The sequence below is a fragment of the Haemorhous mexicanus genome, chromosome 22 (genome assembly GCF_027477595.1).
Source record: "Haemorhous mexicanus isolate bHaeMex1 chromosome 22, bHaeMex1.pri, whole genome shotgun sequence".
NCBI classification, from domain to species: Eukaryota; Metazoa; Chordata; class Aves; order Passeriformes; family Fringillidae; genus Haemorhous; species Haemorhous mexicanus.
The window spans coordinates 4,108,279-4,123,218 of record NC_082362.1 but is presented as its reverse complement, the minus strand read 5'-3'; the positions used below and the strand labels follow the sequence as shown (position 1 = coordinate 4,123,218).

General features: G+C 43.4%; 1 protein-coding gene across 2 annotated transcripts in view; it reads left to right on the top strand.

Annotated features, from left to right (window-relative positions):
- Positions 1 to 14,940, top strand: part of SPNS2 (SPNS lysolipid transporter 2, sphingosine-1-phosphate) — a 136,092-nt gene that overhangs the window by 25,984 nt on the left and 95,168 nt on the right. For both annotated transcript variants that reach the window (XR_009489157.1, XM_059865894.1), the window contains exon 2: positions 10,682 to 10,747. Coding sequence is in view for 1 of the 2 variants with exons in the window: in XM_059865894.1 (XP_059721877.1) it covers positions 10,682 to 10,747 (66 nt within the window). In the remaining variant the exon portion in view is untranslated. The remainder of the gene's footprint in view (positions 1 to 10,681; positions 10,748 to 14,940) is intronic.

Sequence of the window (14,940 nt, the reverse complement as noted above, 5' to 3'; positions counted from 1 at the left end):
GTGACAGAAAGCTCAAGGTGGTTCCAGGAACCAAACATGGGCAGTGTGTAGGAATGTACCCCCATTCAGCCTCATCTGTGGGAAAAACATCTGCCTCAGAGCATGTAAGGATAACACAGGACCTTTTGATTTATTTACATCATGCAGATAGTGGGATTCTTGCAGATCAGTGCACTTGTGATGGGAGAGTTCCCAGCTGAATACCAGGATGGAGAGAAGGAACAGGAGGAAGGGAATGTGTGTTGGATATGAGAAGCTGCTGTAGGGATCACAGTGCCCTCCAGATCAGGGTGGGCAGGGGGACCCCAAAAGTCCTAATTATAGTGCTCTAGAGAGAACAGGGAAAAGAGGTGGATGAAAAGAAGCATTGTGTTATGGTGGCCCTGGAGCAGCTTTATCCTCCGTTCTTAGCCTGCCTCTTGTGAACACAGGCTGAGAGAGTTGGGCTTGTTGAGCCTGAAGCAGGCTCAGGGGAGACCTTAGTGCCCCTTCCAGGGCCTAAAGAGGCTCCAGGGGAGCTGGAGAGGGGCTGGGGACAAGGGCCTGGAGCGCCAGGACAAGGGGGAATGGCTTCCCACTGCCAGAGGGCAGGGATAGATGGGATGTTGGGAAGGAATTCTCCCCTGTGAGGGTGCTGAGGCCCTGGCACAGGGTGCCCAGAGCAGCTGTGGCTGCCCCATCCCTGGAAGTGTCCAAGGCCAGCTTGGATGGGGCTTGGAGCAGCCTGGTCTTGTGGAAGGTGTCCCTGGCCAAGGCAGGGGGTGGAACAAGATGAGCTTTAACATCCATTTCCACCTAAACCATTCCATGATTCTTTATGCAGGATGACAGATTCATGAACCTACCTGCCATGTTCAGCAGCAGTAACAGGGGTGTTTAAATTATATGTCTAAGAGTAAAAGGCTATTCTGCATTACTAAAGTTAGGGTAAGCATTTTTAGCTGAGTCCAAAAGCTTCTTCATCTGGAATTTTAAACAAGGTTTAGGTAGATACTTGAAATAGTGGGGGTTTGGGTTCTTTTACAGATTTCATGTTGTCTTAAAAGAGGGGGGCAGCACCAAGTTTGTATCACAGTTTTATCCAGGTTTTAATCTGTAGCTGAGATGCTGAGGACAATTCCAGCTTTTCCTGCTTGTGCACTTAAAGCCTCATGAGCCTGTCTAGATCTAGGTCACAGAGGGACATTTGTGTAGTGGACATTAACACTTCACAGTCACTTGTGAAAATCAGTGTGCAGGAGCACTGGAGATGGGAGATGTGCTCTTACACCCCTGTACTGACATGAAGTTGATGACAAGAGCTCTTTGTTAGCCCAGGACGATGACAGTGGATGTTTCATTCCTTGATTGAGAAATCTGACAGTCATGCACTGCAGACACCTGCCTGGAATGTGCCTGGCATTCCCTGATGGGCTGCTTTGCTCCTGCCTGCTGCTCCTCTGCAGATCACTCTGTACGAGGTACCTCTGCATCTGGCATCTCTCTTGCATTCTGTAAAACATTCTTTGTGATAAAAAAGAATAGCAAGCTCCTTACAATTACATGCAATATACCAATGTGCCCTGGCCAGCTTGTGATGTTCCGAAATAGCTGCGAGGCTCTGCCAAGCAGGAGCAAAATGCAAATGAGAGATGAGATGCAGTCACTTGGAAGTATGTCCAATCTGAGTGCACATTTCTACAGATTTGATAGAAATCTTCTTAACTGGGGAAATTAGCTGTCATCTGCTGTAAATCATCAGTCACTAATTACCCCAGTTCATTCAGTCTCCTGTGTCACAGAAATGTGCATAGCTGTAGGAGAAAAGGAAGTGGGTAAAAAGTGCTAGAGTGAGGAACTAACTAGAGAACATTGAGGATTTCTTCCTTTCACCTTCACAACTTTGTAATTTACATTTTTTTGTCTCTCTGATTTTTTTTTTTGTTAGTTTAACAGTTTGAATTTAATTTTATTATTTTGAAATAAAATCAATGAGCTCCGGAGACACAGCTGCTTGAACATAGAAGTGCACAAAATAGCCCAGGCTTTTTGGTGGGATTTGTGTTCCCAACCTGCCTGAAAACCTCAAATCCAACAGGTGGTGTGTCAGAAGGTGTAACAGAGCAAGTTCTCATGGTCTGTGTGAGTGAGGTGGCAGCAAAGTGGTTGTGCTGGCATAGACTTGGGTTTAGAACTGTTACCCTCATGCCATGCACACTATTAGTTCTCAGTTTAGTGCTGTTAAAATATTTGCATGTGTTTTGACTGGTGATTAATACTCACCTATTTACTTGATAAGGTAGTATCAAGCATTCAGTAAATATGGTAATATGCTTCAAATGTATTTGGTTAAAATATTTACTTTTATAAAAGTAAAGGCATCAAACTGATTCTGAGAACAAGAGCCCGATCATTATGTATTGTCTCTGGAACTCATAAATGCCTCTTTCTTGATTTAATCTAGTCAGAAAACCATGAGGTTCCAACTGTGAAGTCTATAACCACATCCATACAAAGACAGCAAAAATCTCCAAAATCTCTCCAAAAAAGAGATTTTGTAGATACTTGTTTTAATTTCCTTGCAATTTGTGGCTCATGCCAGTTCCTGACTCATCGTCACCCCGGTGTGGTGATAAGCCAAGTTTTCCAATAGGGAAAACAAGGGAGCAGTGAGTCACTGACTGAATTCATATGCACTTGATTTGCTCTATCATTATCCATACTGGTTTTATTTATTTTAATTAGTTCATATACAAAGTCTCTGAGATATGTTTCACTGCATGCATTAGCTCAACTTGTTCGTCTTGTCTAAAGATTAGAAAGGCAGAAGACAAGTAGAGCTTCTGGTGGCAGGCCCACTTTTTTCTGCTACAGAGTACACGAGGAGAATGTGAATTGGGGAGTATCTGAATTTTCTGAGACTTGAATAATTGAAATAATAACATTATTTTTTGAGGTTCTCCTCTTTGATGTGAAGATCTGGTGAGGCTGCTGCTTAGATCTAAAATGTCCCAAGGGTAGTTTTTTTTTCCTCTGGTAAAGATTGTGTTTCATTCTGTGTTTGCATGAGATAAAAACCCCCAGAAATTGGGTCTAAACTGAGTCCCGAGCTAGAGATGCTGGGTGTGGGAGAAAGCATTGTCTGAAAGCTGGTAATGGTTCCTATCCTTTCAGATGACTAATATAAACCTCAGCTACTACTTCAGTTTTCTGTTGGTTTTTCACATTTGTAAGAGGTTCTGATTTTTCCCATTCCACATAAAGGAACTGTTCCAAGTCTCAATGAATAAGTTTGGTTTTAAGTTCAGGTCTAGGTGCCAATTCATTTTAGTCTGTCCTTTGAGCCAAATCCTGTCACTTATCTCTAATTGAAGTCTTCCCTTGGCTTGTGGGAGCTGCCAGGCTGATTATATAGGCTAAGCAGGAGTCTGCAAGTGAGATGAGGCAGGGGTGAAATGAGGGATCTCCTTGTAGGGAGCTGTGTCCCAGGTGGAGAGGACAGTGAAGTGACACTGTGAGCTTCTCCTCAGATTTGGCCCATGTCATTTTTAAGTCTTACTGCTGAGAGCTTTTGTTGAAATGGGTCATAAATGGAAAATGTTCCATGTTTTGGAAATTATTTAAGCTGTTTGTTTCATGCTGGCCAAGTATCCCATGTTCCCTATTTGACAAGGACCTCCTTCCCAGCCATAGTCCTGGGAACAGACATGCACTGTAATTAAGGAGATGAAGGATTTGATTAGGGTGTGGGTTTACCAATGAGGCACCCAGCATTTGGCAGCCATGGTTGCATTCAAACTCCTATTTGTTTTGTTTTGGTTTTTTTTAATCCCAACAAGACTGGCTGTCCTGTGCTGCCTTCCCCAGACGCCCTGACCCTGTGTTAATTATGCCTTGTGCTAATCGATTCTACACCTGATGAACTTTTTTATCTCCTCCCAGTCTTCCAGGCAATTTTGTGCCCAGACTTTGCATACCACATTACAGTGGAGTTTGAGCTGTGTTAGAGAAGCCATCATTTATTACTGCCAGAGCAAGAAGTTGCTTTTTTAATGTACTTCTCCTCCATGTTCTTGATTAATCACATTCCTTATTTTTTTCCCTGATGCTTAATTACTTGTTACATGCTATGCAGGTAAGCCAGTAGTAGCCTTTGGGAATGAATGAATAAATGAATAGCTCAGATACTTCCCTACTGATACTATAATAATGACAAAAACAGTGAATGGAAAAAGTGGCTGTGACAGGTGGTGTGAGTCTCTCAGGATAACATTGGTTTTGATTCAGAACAGGAATGTCACCTCAGACAGGCATTTCTATTTCATTTCCCAAGTAGTAGTGTGTGCTTTGCAGAGCTCACAGCACCTGTCCTTCCAAAAACCCACTGCAAATGCTGCTTGGAGTGAACAGCAATTCCTCTGCTGTGTCCTGACAGTCCAGCACCATCATCTCAGACAGGCCTCCACCTCATCACCTTCTGCAGGTGTGGGAGGCTCTCAGTGCCTGTGAAGGCTGTGAACTCTCACACTTCTCTGGGGTTTTTTAGGAAGTGGTTGGAGCTTTGTCAGGGGAGGTTTATACTGGATATCAGGAGAACTTTCTTCCCCCAGAGGGTGCTGGCACTGCCCAGGCTCCCCAGGGAATGGGCATGGCCCCGAGGCTGCCAGAGCTCCAGGAGAGTTTGGACAGTGCTGCCAGGGATGCCCAGGGTGGGACTGTTGGGTGTCTGTGCAGGGCCAGGGGCTGGAGTGGATGATCCCTGTGGGTTCCTTCCAGCTCAGGATATTCTCTGACTCTATTCTGTGATTTTTAAGCAACTGTTTCATGTCCTGTGAATGACATCAGGATCCTGGGTCACTCTGATCTTCCACTCAAGCTGCTGTGATTGTCTCTTCCCAGCACTCTGCTCTATTACTCAGGGAAACCCCTTCCAAAGGACGCTGCTGTGGGTGTTGGCAGTTGCTTTTCAGTGCTTTCTAGGTCACAAGTTTCATGCATACCAGTGTGAGCAGATCTTAGGAAACCCTTGTTTTGATTTGTCTAATTGCTGGGTTTGTTTTGTTTGTTTCTTTTTAATCCTGCAGCATTATTTCGAAACCAAAGACTGTTTCACCAGTGTGTATTGTCGTGTCATGCAACAGTGGAAACTAGTTTTGCAGAAGGAAAGTTGGTGTTTATGTCCTAAGGAAGCTCCTGTCAGTATTTTCAAGCCAGATGTCACCAGGCATTTATCAGTACTTAAAGAGCAGGCAGGGAATGCTTTCATGGCAATCCAAAGAAGGTAATACTGCATTTATATTCTAGACTTGCTAGTTCTGGCAGCAGTAGGAATTTATCTTGAGGTACAAATATCAGTAGGGCTACCACGGTGGTTTTCTGCAGCTGAACATTTAAATAGGACTCAGATTGTGACGCTGGTGTTTAATAGCTGGTGGGTGGCTGAGCTGAAGCAGCTCGTTTGAAGCTCAGGGATCAGTGTGTGAACTGCTGCTACACCTTGGGGTTGCAGTGAAGATACAATCACAGAGGCTTCAGAATAAACTTCTCTCCACCTAATCTTTTCACATGTCTCTGAAGAGACAGGTGTGTTGCACCACCCCTCTGCCTCCTTAATGCTTTATTTGAAGGAGGTTGAATATGGCTGCAGGCATGAGGAGGAGCCTGATGGGAGGAAGGTGGTTTGTGTCTTTAATGGATAGGAGGCCAGGCCTTGGCTATCCCTGCTTAGCTACCTCCCTCTGAGGAAGATGGTCCTGGATGTATTAGGGACCACAGTCTGGGAAGAAAATACCTTTGTAAGGAAGAGAGGGAGGCAGCAAGAGGTAATAAACAGTATTGTCAGTACAGAGTCTGCACTGGCTCTCAGGGAGTTGAGAGTGTGAATCTGGGTTCCATAAAGAGAGGTCCAGACCTGCAGTGGGGCAGGAGGGAGGGTGCTAGGGGGACACATCTTGTATTCTGTGGAAAACCGTGTGAGGTTCATTTCAAGCACCATCCTTTTTCCCCATTCAAAAATGCTTTTAAAAATGAACATGCTTTCTTAAGTAAGTAGTTATGTTGGTCAGTGGTGTTGCAGCACACACACAGTATTAAAGAATGTGAGCTGCAAACCTGTGCCTTTACTGCTATAGCTCTGCACTCTATGCACAGGCCAACTCTACATTTTGCACTTGCCTTGGAAGCAGTTTCAAAGCAAATCATGATGTTTTGTTTTGGTGACTAAAAAACAGGGCTGTCTCAGGGAAGCTCTAATGTGTTTTTGCTTTGAAATTGTCATTTCACTGTGGTTTGGCTAATGGACACTGTTTCTTATCATGGCAATGTATACAGGCAGCAGTATTTGGTGAAGAGCTCACATGCCATCCTGCAGCTTTTGATGTGTTGTAGCTCACATCTGGGACACAAAACCTATTAAGTTCAGGGACACAAAACCTATCTAGGCAAGCAGCTTGCCTCATGTCTCATCTGGACCACTCACCTCCCTGTTTGAAGTGTGAACCACACACTTCCAGGAAAATTCGGCTTTCCCAAAGTATTTCCCCTAAACAGAGATAACCTGGGCCATTAAATGTGGATTTGCATTCCAAAAGCCTCAGAATCAGGTCATTTACAATCACTGTTTGTGAAATGATCAGTAAAAATATCAGCAGTACCCTAGAAACCCTCTGACCCTGTGAGTGGATGAGGTCAGGCATGTCCCTCCCTATCTGTAGCACTCCATGACCTTTTATCCTCCAAATTGCTCCTCAAAGTCCTTTTCATGCCCAGTGCCCACAAAAGTCTGATAGCTGCCTTGGTGTCTGTCGGGTTCTTAGACATTAGGCCTGGTAAAAGTCCCTGGAGATGGCTGCAGTAACCAGTCTATGCTCTTCTGTCTGGCTTCCCAGTAACTCCTGTCCCTGTGCCCATCTTGATCAGCACTCCTTGGCTGGGTGCTGCCTGTGTTTCATCTCATTGAGTTCCAAATCTACATCAGCATTAACAGTGTCTGGTTCAGCTGCTGAGATGCTTTGGGAGATTGGCACCATGTTTCCTGTATGTTTGCTCAGCCCTGAAAATATAGAATGTGCTTAAGAAATAATAGGTGGGAGAACACAAGCTGCCATATCATACAGACTTCCCAAATGGCCAGCAGCCCTCCAGAGAGGTTCTCAGGAAGACTGGTGCCTGCTGGCTGCTCTTGGCTATTTTGAGATCCTCCTGGGTCATAGGTATGAGCTTTAATCCAAGGAAGACCTTGCCAGCCACGTGTGGTGGCTTCACCTCTTGGATTGCATCAGGTGCTGTGAGACACAGCACTGCAAGCAATGTGGTCATTGTCTGGAGCCTGGCTCCAGCTCTCTCCCTTCCCATCATCTAGAAGCAGAAGGGAAAGTCAAAAGCTCTATCATTTTCCTGTATTCTCCCCAGGTCTATCATTGCTTAATTGTATCCCTAAATCTTATTAAATTCTGAGGTGAGTCATTGCCACAGTGAGGTGGAAACAGAGCTGAGTGAACTCAAGAGAGGAGGAGTGTCTTCCCAGGTGAGTGGCTGAGCAGGAAAACTCCCACAGCAGACAGCTACTATCACTTCACAGGTGTGTTGCATCATCTGCCCGCTGTTGCTTCTAATTTAATGCTCTAAACCCAAATCAAAACACCTGTAGTCCAAAGAGAATATAAAATAACTTGGAGTAGGAAATCCATGCCGTTTAGACATGCAGATCTCTCTTAATCATCTGAGACCTTCTTCCAAGGCCACACAGGGCTTATAATTGTGGTTCTGCATTGTCCTGTTGCATTGACTCTCCACAGAACCCACTTTCCACCACCAGGATAAAATTGTAGGATTAATCCAAGTGTCTACACATCTGTGTACAAAATGTATTTAATTTGTGGCTACAGGAGTTCAAGCTTGTAAAATTCATTATGGTCTGTAGGATGGCAAAACCACTGTCACTGGACAAATAACTTGTCACAAACTGGAAACTCTCCTCTGCTTTTTTTGTGTAGGCACCATTATATTCCCCTCTACTTTCTCTTCTGGTTTTTCATGCAAATCCACAGAAGGCTGTTTTCCATCACATCCCAGGCTCCTGCTTCTTGTAGCTTTAGAAGTTTAATGTGCCTCTTTGGCATTCTGTCATGCCTGGGAATGTGTTGCTGAAGGTAGGAGAGCCACCTTTCGGGGTGCTGGATGGAGCTCTTGCCATGTGAGTGTATTCCCTCATGGAATATATTCCATCTAGTCAAACCCCCTGCTCAGCTGCAAGCAATGAGTAGGAGATTTCATTCCTATGCAGCACAACTGAGTGATGACAGGAGAGCATGAGAAAATATTGTACTTGGCATTTCCTCTCTTCTTCCACATTGTTCTTGGGGATGTTGATGAGTTCAGTGTCTCTAAAATTGGGATTATAGTGCCCAGGAGTTGTTTTGACTTGTTGAGCTTTGCCTGATGTGGCAGTCTGGGACCAAGCAGCCCAAAGTGCTCAGAGCTGGTTAAGCTCAGTGAGGTTTCTAAGTTGGGTGGCATGAGAAACATTTTTTCTGTGGAAGGATGGAACACCAAGGGGAGCAGGTAAGTCAGCTACACCACTGGGGGGCTTGCTAGCAAATGCAAATTTGCTTTTGCTCATCAATTGCTGCCTGGATAATGGTATCTCAGTTGTTAATGGAGCAAACTAGGGAAGCACAGTCAAGAAATGCCAGGGCACTTTGTAAATGGAGTTAAATCTACCATCCAAGAAAAAGGAAAGAAATTCCTACTGCAAATAGAAATTGTAGTAGACAGCAATGTTGCAAAGGAAAAGAAAGGCCAGGGGAACACTGTGTCAGGATGGATGTAATCAGGCACTTAGTACTTCAGAAAAGTATAGAACACAGAATAAGTGAGGTCAGAAGTGACCTCTGGAGATCAACTAATCCAAGCCCCCTGCTAAGAGCAGGGTCAGCTAGAGCAGGTTGCACAGGAGTGTGTCCTGTTGGGTTTTGAGTATCTCCAGGGATGGGGACCTCACAACCTCTCTGATTGTCCAAGCTTGACCTCCCTAACAGTAAAAATTCATCTCCTAATGTTTAAATTGACTTTCCCAGATTTCAGTTGTTGCCCTTTGCCTCTTTAACTGGGCACCAGTGTGAAGAGCCTGGCCCTGCATCTACCCACTTTTATCAGTAATGACATACATTAATTAGGTGCACACCCTTCCCCACCCTCAGCCTTCTTGTTTGGGGCTAAACAGTCTGATGAGAGAATAGGGAAGTGGGAGTTGTTGCAGGAGGCTGAACTAATGTTTCTGGGCAGATACTGAGGCCTAAAGCCCACCTGAATGCTGTCCTGAGTAAACAGTGATATACAAATAGTACAGAATAGCTCAAATGAGCTTTCTTGCTCTTTCTTTCCTTCTCTCCATCTTCTTCTTTTCCTTTAGTATCTTTAATTTATGACTGTTCCCTTGGCATTGTCCCAGATGTCTTCTGGGAATAGTTATCTCTGGGTCTTTTATCTCTCTGTGTTTGTCATTTAGTGTGCTCTTGGCAGTCCCAAAAGCTGGGTGAGTGATTCAGGTTGGTGCTCAGCTGATTTCTGTAACCTGCAGAGATGAGAAGAATGACTTTGGATAAAGCCTTGGATCAGAGTTTGAGCTGGAGGTGAACTTCTGTGGATGTTCAGTGTGGTTAGAGAATGGTTTTCTTGTTTTTAGAAAATAAACTTGCATATCCTCAGGTTTGGGGAAAACAGTGGTCGAAATAGGGAAGTCCCAGATCTAAAGAGAGCAACAGCCTCAATTCCAGACCCAGGAAGTCAGATGCTGGTTATTTGGACCACTGACAAATGTTCAGGCCTGTGGATTTGCATCTGAGACCATTGGAGCTCAGATGTAGAGCTTGGCAAACCTCTGTGTCCCCAAATGAGCTATTAAAGCTCTGCTCTGGGTTTTCATGTTGGTTTGTTGGTTACAAAAACATGGCTCTCCCACATACCTGATGTTACATGTGTCAAAATGTTTGGTACAAAAATGTTAAATCTAGTTGAATGTGTAAATACTTCAAAACCTGTTAATTTTGCTTGTGCCAATTAATATATTGGGGTTCAAGGAAGAAAGAGGATTTGCTTTCGTTCTGCTTGTAGTTGCTTTAAACCTGAGCATCTGGTCACTTACCCATCTTTACTAAGGTATTTTAAATATATTTGTTATATTGTCTTGGAAAGTAGAAACTCCCCAGAACTAGTTAAATATGAAACCTTTCATCATTGCTATCAATCTGTCATATCTCCTCCCAGCAGAGATTTGTTAAAACTTGTCTTGGATTCAGTCTGTCTTGTCAAACCATTAGAATCACCTTGGGTGCAGAATCAGTTTCCCTGTATTTCTGTGAAATAACAGAAGTAAGAGGTTTGGATTATTTAAAAAAAAAAAAAAAAAAACAACACACAAAAACAAAAGCCTGATCTTATTTAAGTAGAAAGAAAAGACCAGTTTCCATTCATGAGGGTTTAATTCCCAGGCTCATTGTATGGTATTGCATCTGCCCACCTCTGCTTTTGTTATAGTAGCCCAAAATTACTGAGAGCGCATGTATAGGGGAAAAAAAAGTACAGCCTTTAGAAGTTATGTGTTTAAACTGGAATTTGAATCTTTGCTGATGCATCACAAAAGGTTTGAGTTGAATGCTTGTCAAAGGCTGAAGGCACTGAGCATATTCTGTTTTCCTTGTAGGTGTGTTACTAGACATCCAGCAGCACTTTGGAGTCAAAGACAGCGGGGCTGGCTTGCTGCAGACAGGTAAGAAAGTGTTTCTTGCCTCACTGCTCTTTGTAACATTGCATTTGTCTGATGGGTGCCTACAGATTTCTTCATTCTGATGCATGGGCATACTGGTTGTGAAATCTACTCTTAGAAAGGTGGATAAATACACTCCTACTGGGAAGCTAAATGAACATGAGGGGGTTTTTTTGGCCTTGATTTGCTGTTGGGCTGGAGGTTGGGTCTTAGAATGACTTGAGTGTAGAATGGACCAATAATTATTTTATTTCGAAGAACTAAATTCAAACAGGAGATGGTTCCTTCCCCTAGATTAGAAAACTCATGATAAACCAATGCCAGGATCCAGTTCACTTCTTTAAGTTGGTAATAAGTGTGATGTACTTTGCCCTTCAAGTGCTTGACAGAGAATCTGCTGAATGGACAGTCCCTGGGCATGGTGTGGCATGAAAATGTAAAACTCACTGGGGCAAGAACCTGAGGATGAAAGCTGGAGGCAAGGCTAACAGCCACTGCATCCATGAGAATTTATGGATTAACAACTCTCTGGAATTCTGCTGTTAGCTTCCAGCATTTCTCTTGTTGTGTAAGGAAGGATTATTGCAATTCTGATGTCCTTTGAATGGAGCAGGCATTTTCATGTCTCAGACATCTTTAGGCAGAGCTGAACAGCCCCAGGAGAACCTCAGCTTCTCTGGCCTCTGGTCCTGAGGGGGTTTACAGGAGGGCCTGTATCAGTGAGCTGCACAGGGTGACATTGAGTGCCAGTCTCATGCAGACACCACAGCACAGTTTGATCCTCGTGGAGAGTAGAAAGGAGTAGCAGGATTTTTAAGAAATGCAGTATTTTAAGAAAACAGTCTGCTTTGAGAAGCTCCTACAGAACTATTAATTAGAGTCACGGATTTGTGGTGCTGTAGCTGTCTTGTCACTGTCATCTGTCTGAGGGAGCCACGCTGGAACAATTATATCTCTGAAAAAGTGAGAATTCTGTTAGGTTTTGAAATAGTGTGCCAGCATGACATGTTTTCCTGTGCTATCATGGTGGGTACCAAACACCTGTCAGGAGCTTGTCTGTGAAACTGTGGCCAACACTGAATTGTATAAAATCATTCATTCTTTATGATCTCACTAAAGGTGAGACTGTTCTGGAGCTCCATCAGTTGGTCTCTGATCTCAAATGATGTGAACCACTGCAATATCCCCTCTTTTTTTATTCCTGCAGCCCGTGGCACAGCAAGGTCCTCATCTGTGGTTGCAGCTTCTTGGGAATGTTATAATGCAAACAATTAATAACAATTTGTATTAAATGTTTAAAAAAAGCTGTCCTTGTGAGACAGCAGGGCTCAGCTCATCTGATGTGAGCAGCATGTGTCCAGAACAGAAGGTTTCAGCTTTACAAGTGTCACTGATTATACACAGCATCAATCAGTTATGCCCAAAATGGAACTGCCTGTCTGTCAGATTCTCTTCTACAGCAATTATTTGTATTTATTTATTGTACTCAGGGGAACAGGTCCTCAATGTATCATTAGACACAAAGTGCTTTCAAGAAAATATTCTGGTGGAAAAGGACACTTGCCAAAGCATGTATTTAATCTTCATTCACTTCAGTGGATGAAATCCTTCTGAAGATTATTCATTGACAGCAAGTAAAAGCTAACTTCAGCAGGATATTCATTTGTTAATTGCAAGGTATGTTATTTATTTCTCTAGCAAACACACAGGGCATCTGAAAGCAGCATCACTGAGATATTGCAGGATTTCTCTTGAGTGTGTCAAGTTTTCTAACAGGTAATTGTTGCTTTTAGAAAAGCAGCATTTTCTCTTGGTTTTTTTGCTGATCTGAAAAGTGAGGCCTTGACTTTGCTTCTGCAATATAGATAATAATGTACTAATCACAATGCTATCAGAGGAAAAGAGTGCTCAGAAAATAAAACACCATTTCATGTAAATAAGGATAAGGCATGTAACTGAAGGCTTATTAAATATGTTCCTCCAGCTTACCAAGTTTCTGTGTTGGCAGGTGGCCAGGTATCCTTAATCCTGCTTAAATAAAAGATGCTGCCCTAAACCACCACAAACATTGCTTCTAATCTTTTGTCTTTTCTCTAAACCAGACTTCTCAATGTTAAAATCAGGGGAAATGGTGCAGTGTAAAAGCACTTGCCCAGGGTGCAGAAGAAACCTGGAGCAAAGCTGGAGCCAGGCCAGGTGTCTCCCACTCTTCTGCCCTAACCCTGAACAGTTCCTTTGCCAGCAGACATACAAATATTGCTTGCTTCCCATGAGATGGTCCTGCTAACTAATTGAGTGATGTGAGACGAAAGGCTGTTCATCCTGATTATGTCCTCTGAATAGAGAGTGGATTAGTCCTCAGGTTGTTAATCCTGCATCTAAATCAGTCCTAAATTAATTTACAACACTAATGAGAAGGAGCGAAATGTAGTATATATGCAGTTCATATCACTCATCAAAAAGGCAGTAAAATACTTTAAAAAATGTTAAAAGTCTTCTGAGAAACAAGGTTGCACAAATTTTTATGAGGAAATGGTCCAGAAAATCCAAACAGAAAGCGGGGAAAAGAAATCTAGCAAGGATAATGTTTGACCCTGTGTTCATCCCACAGCCCACTCTTTGCAGGCAGGGAGAGATCTGGTATCTCTCTCCCTCTGATCACTTCCAAACCAGTCCATACTCTCAGCTTCTGATGCTGTCTGGAAAGCAAAGGTGACTTGTTCCTTAGGAATTGCAGACACAAATAGAATTTTTGTCTTAATTTATATTAATCCTGATATACAAGCTGCTCTTTAACCAAGAGAAAATGTAAACTGGTTAGAGGGACACTCTAACTCCCTGTACAGAAAAATCACAGGACAATCCAGCCTCATCCATAATGGAAAGTAGCAGACCATGGTCTGCTCTACAGCAAGCATCCTGTGACAGCAGAGGACACACTGACAGATGGAGCACAACTGCTGCTTGCTCAGTAGCATTCTGGAGTAGCACACATAAAACTGGTGATCTGAGCTTCACTTAGCTCCAGATGATGCTGTAACTGTCTGCTGATCTTCCCTTTTAAAGCACTACATATGCACTTGTGTAAATATTGGTTTCGTTGACCATCCCACAGGTCTGCATCCAGGCTTTCTTGTGCATTTCAGTTCTTACTGGCTGCTTTTCCTAGCCAGAGAAAGGATAAACCTGGCTGTACTCAGAAGGTGGTAGAGCATCTCGTGCCTACTTGAGCTATACAGCTGTAGCCAGTCAATATGTTTATAAACCAAACCATACAAAAAGCCTTATCTATGTGTGGAATTAGGTAGGAGCAGCTACAGAACTACAGGCCACTAGGAACACAAAGACTAAGAAGATGGACAGCTGGATTTGTACTGCTTCAGCTGGACTTTAAACTGCTTCAGAATAGTGTTATCCTTCCATATACACTGTACCATGGGAGTGATGCCCCAGTGCTGTGCTCTGGTTTTCACTAGATTATTTTCTCTTCCTTCTACAATTTTTGTGCTTTATTGCTCTGTCTGCTCTCTCTGCCCTTGAATTTATTTTGCTTTTGTGTCTCTTGCCAGTGTCTCTGTAGCATACAAGAGCTCTAATGATAGCAGTGGTTGGCTCATGATACAGTTTGTTGTCCAAAGATCTCAGGCTGTTTTATATCAGGAGGGCTTATAAGGCTGGGCCTTATAGATGGAGAAACCAAGAAAGCCAAATGGGAAAAATTACCTGCCCAAAGTAGCACATCAGAGCCAGGATGAGAACTACAGTTCAGTTCCTGAACATGCAGCATTAGTGTTATGAATGAATTAATTAATGAGGTTAATGTTTAGACCCAGAGATTTGGTCCTTGTTACTGGGCACCTGAATCCTCCAACCCAGACAGCTCCAGCTCAGGGATTTCTGCAGGTGGAAACTGAGAGGTATCAAATGGAGGTTATTGCAAGGATTCCATGGAAATGCAGAGGGGGAAAGTGTCTTCAGGAAGAGCAGAGAGATGTCATTAGAGGAAACCCTGGCAGGCAGAAGTGAATGGTGTAAGGTCACAAGCCAGGAAATGTAAGGAGGTGAGAGATCAGCAAGGACTCATTGAAGGTGAATAATCATACATAACTGGGGCTCTGAAGGAACTTATCTTTCCTCATGTGCAGAGGGATGGGCATTCCCCCAGATACCTTTCAACCCCTGGTTTCCCAGAAAGC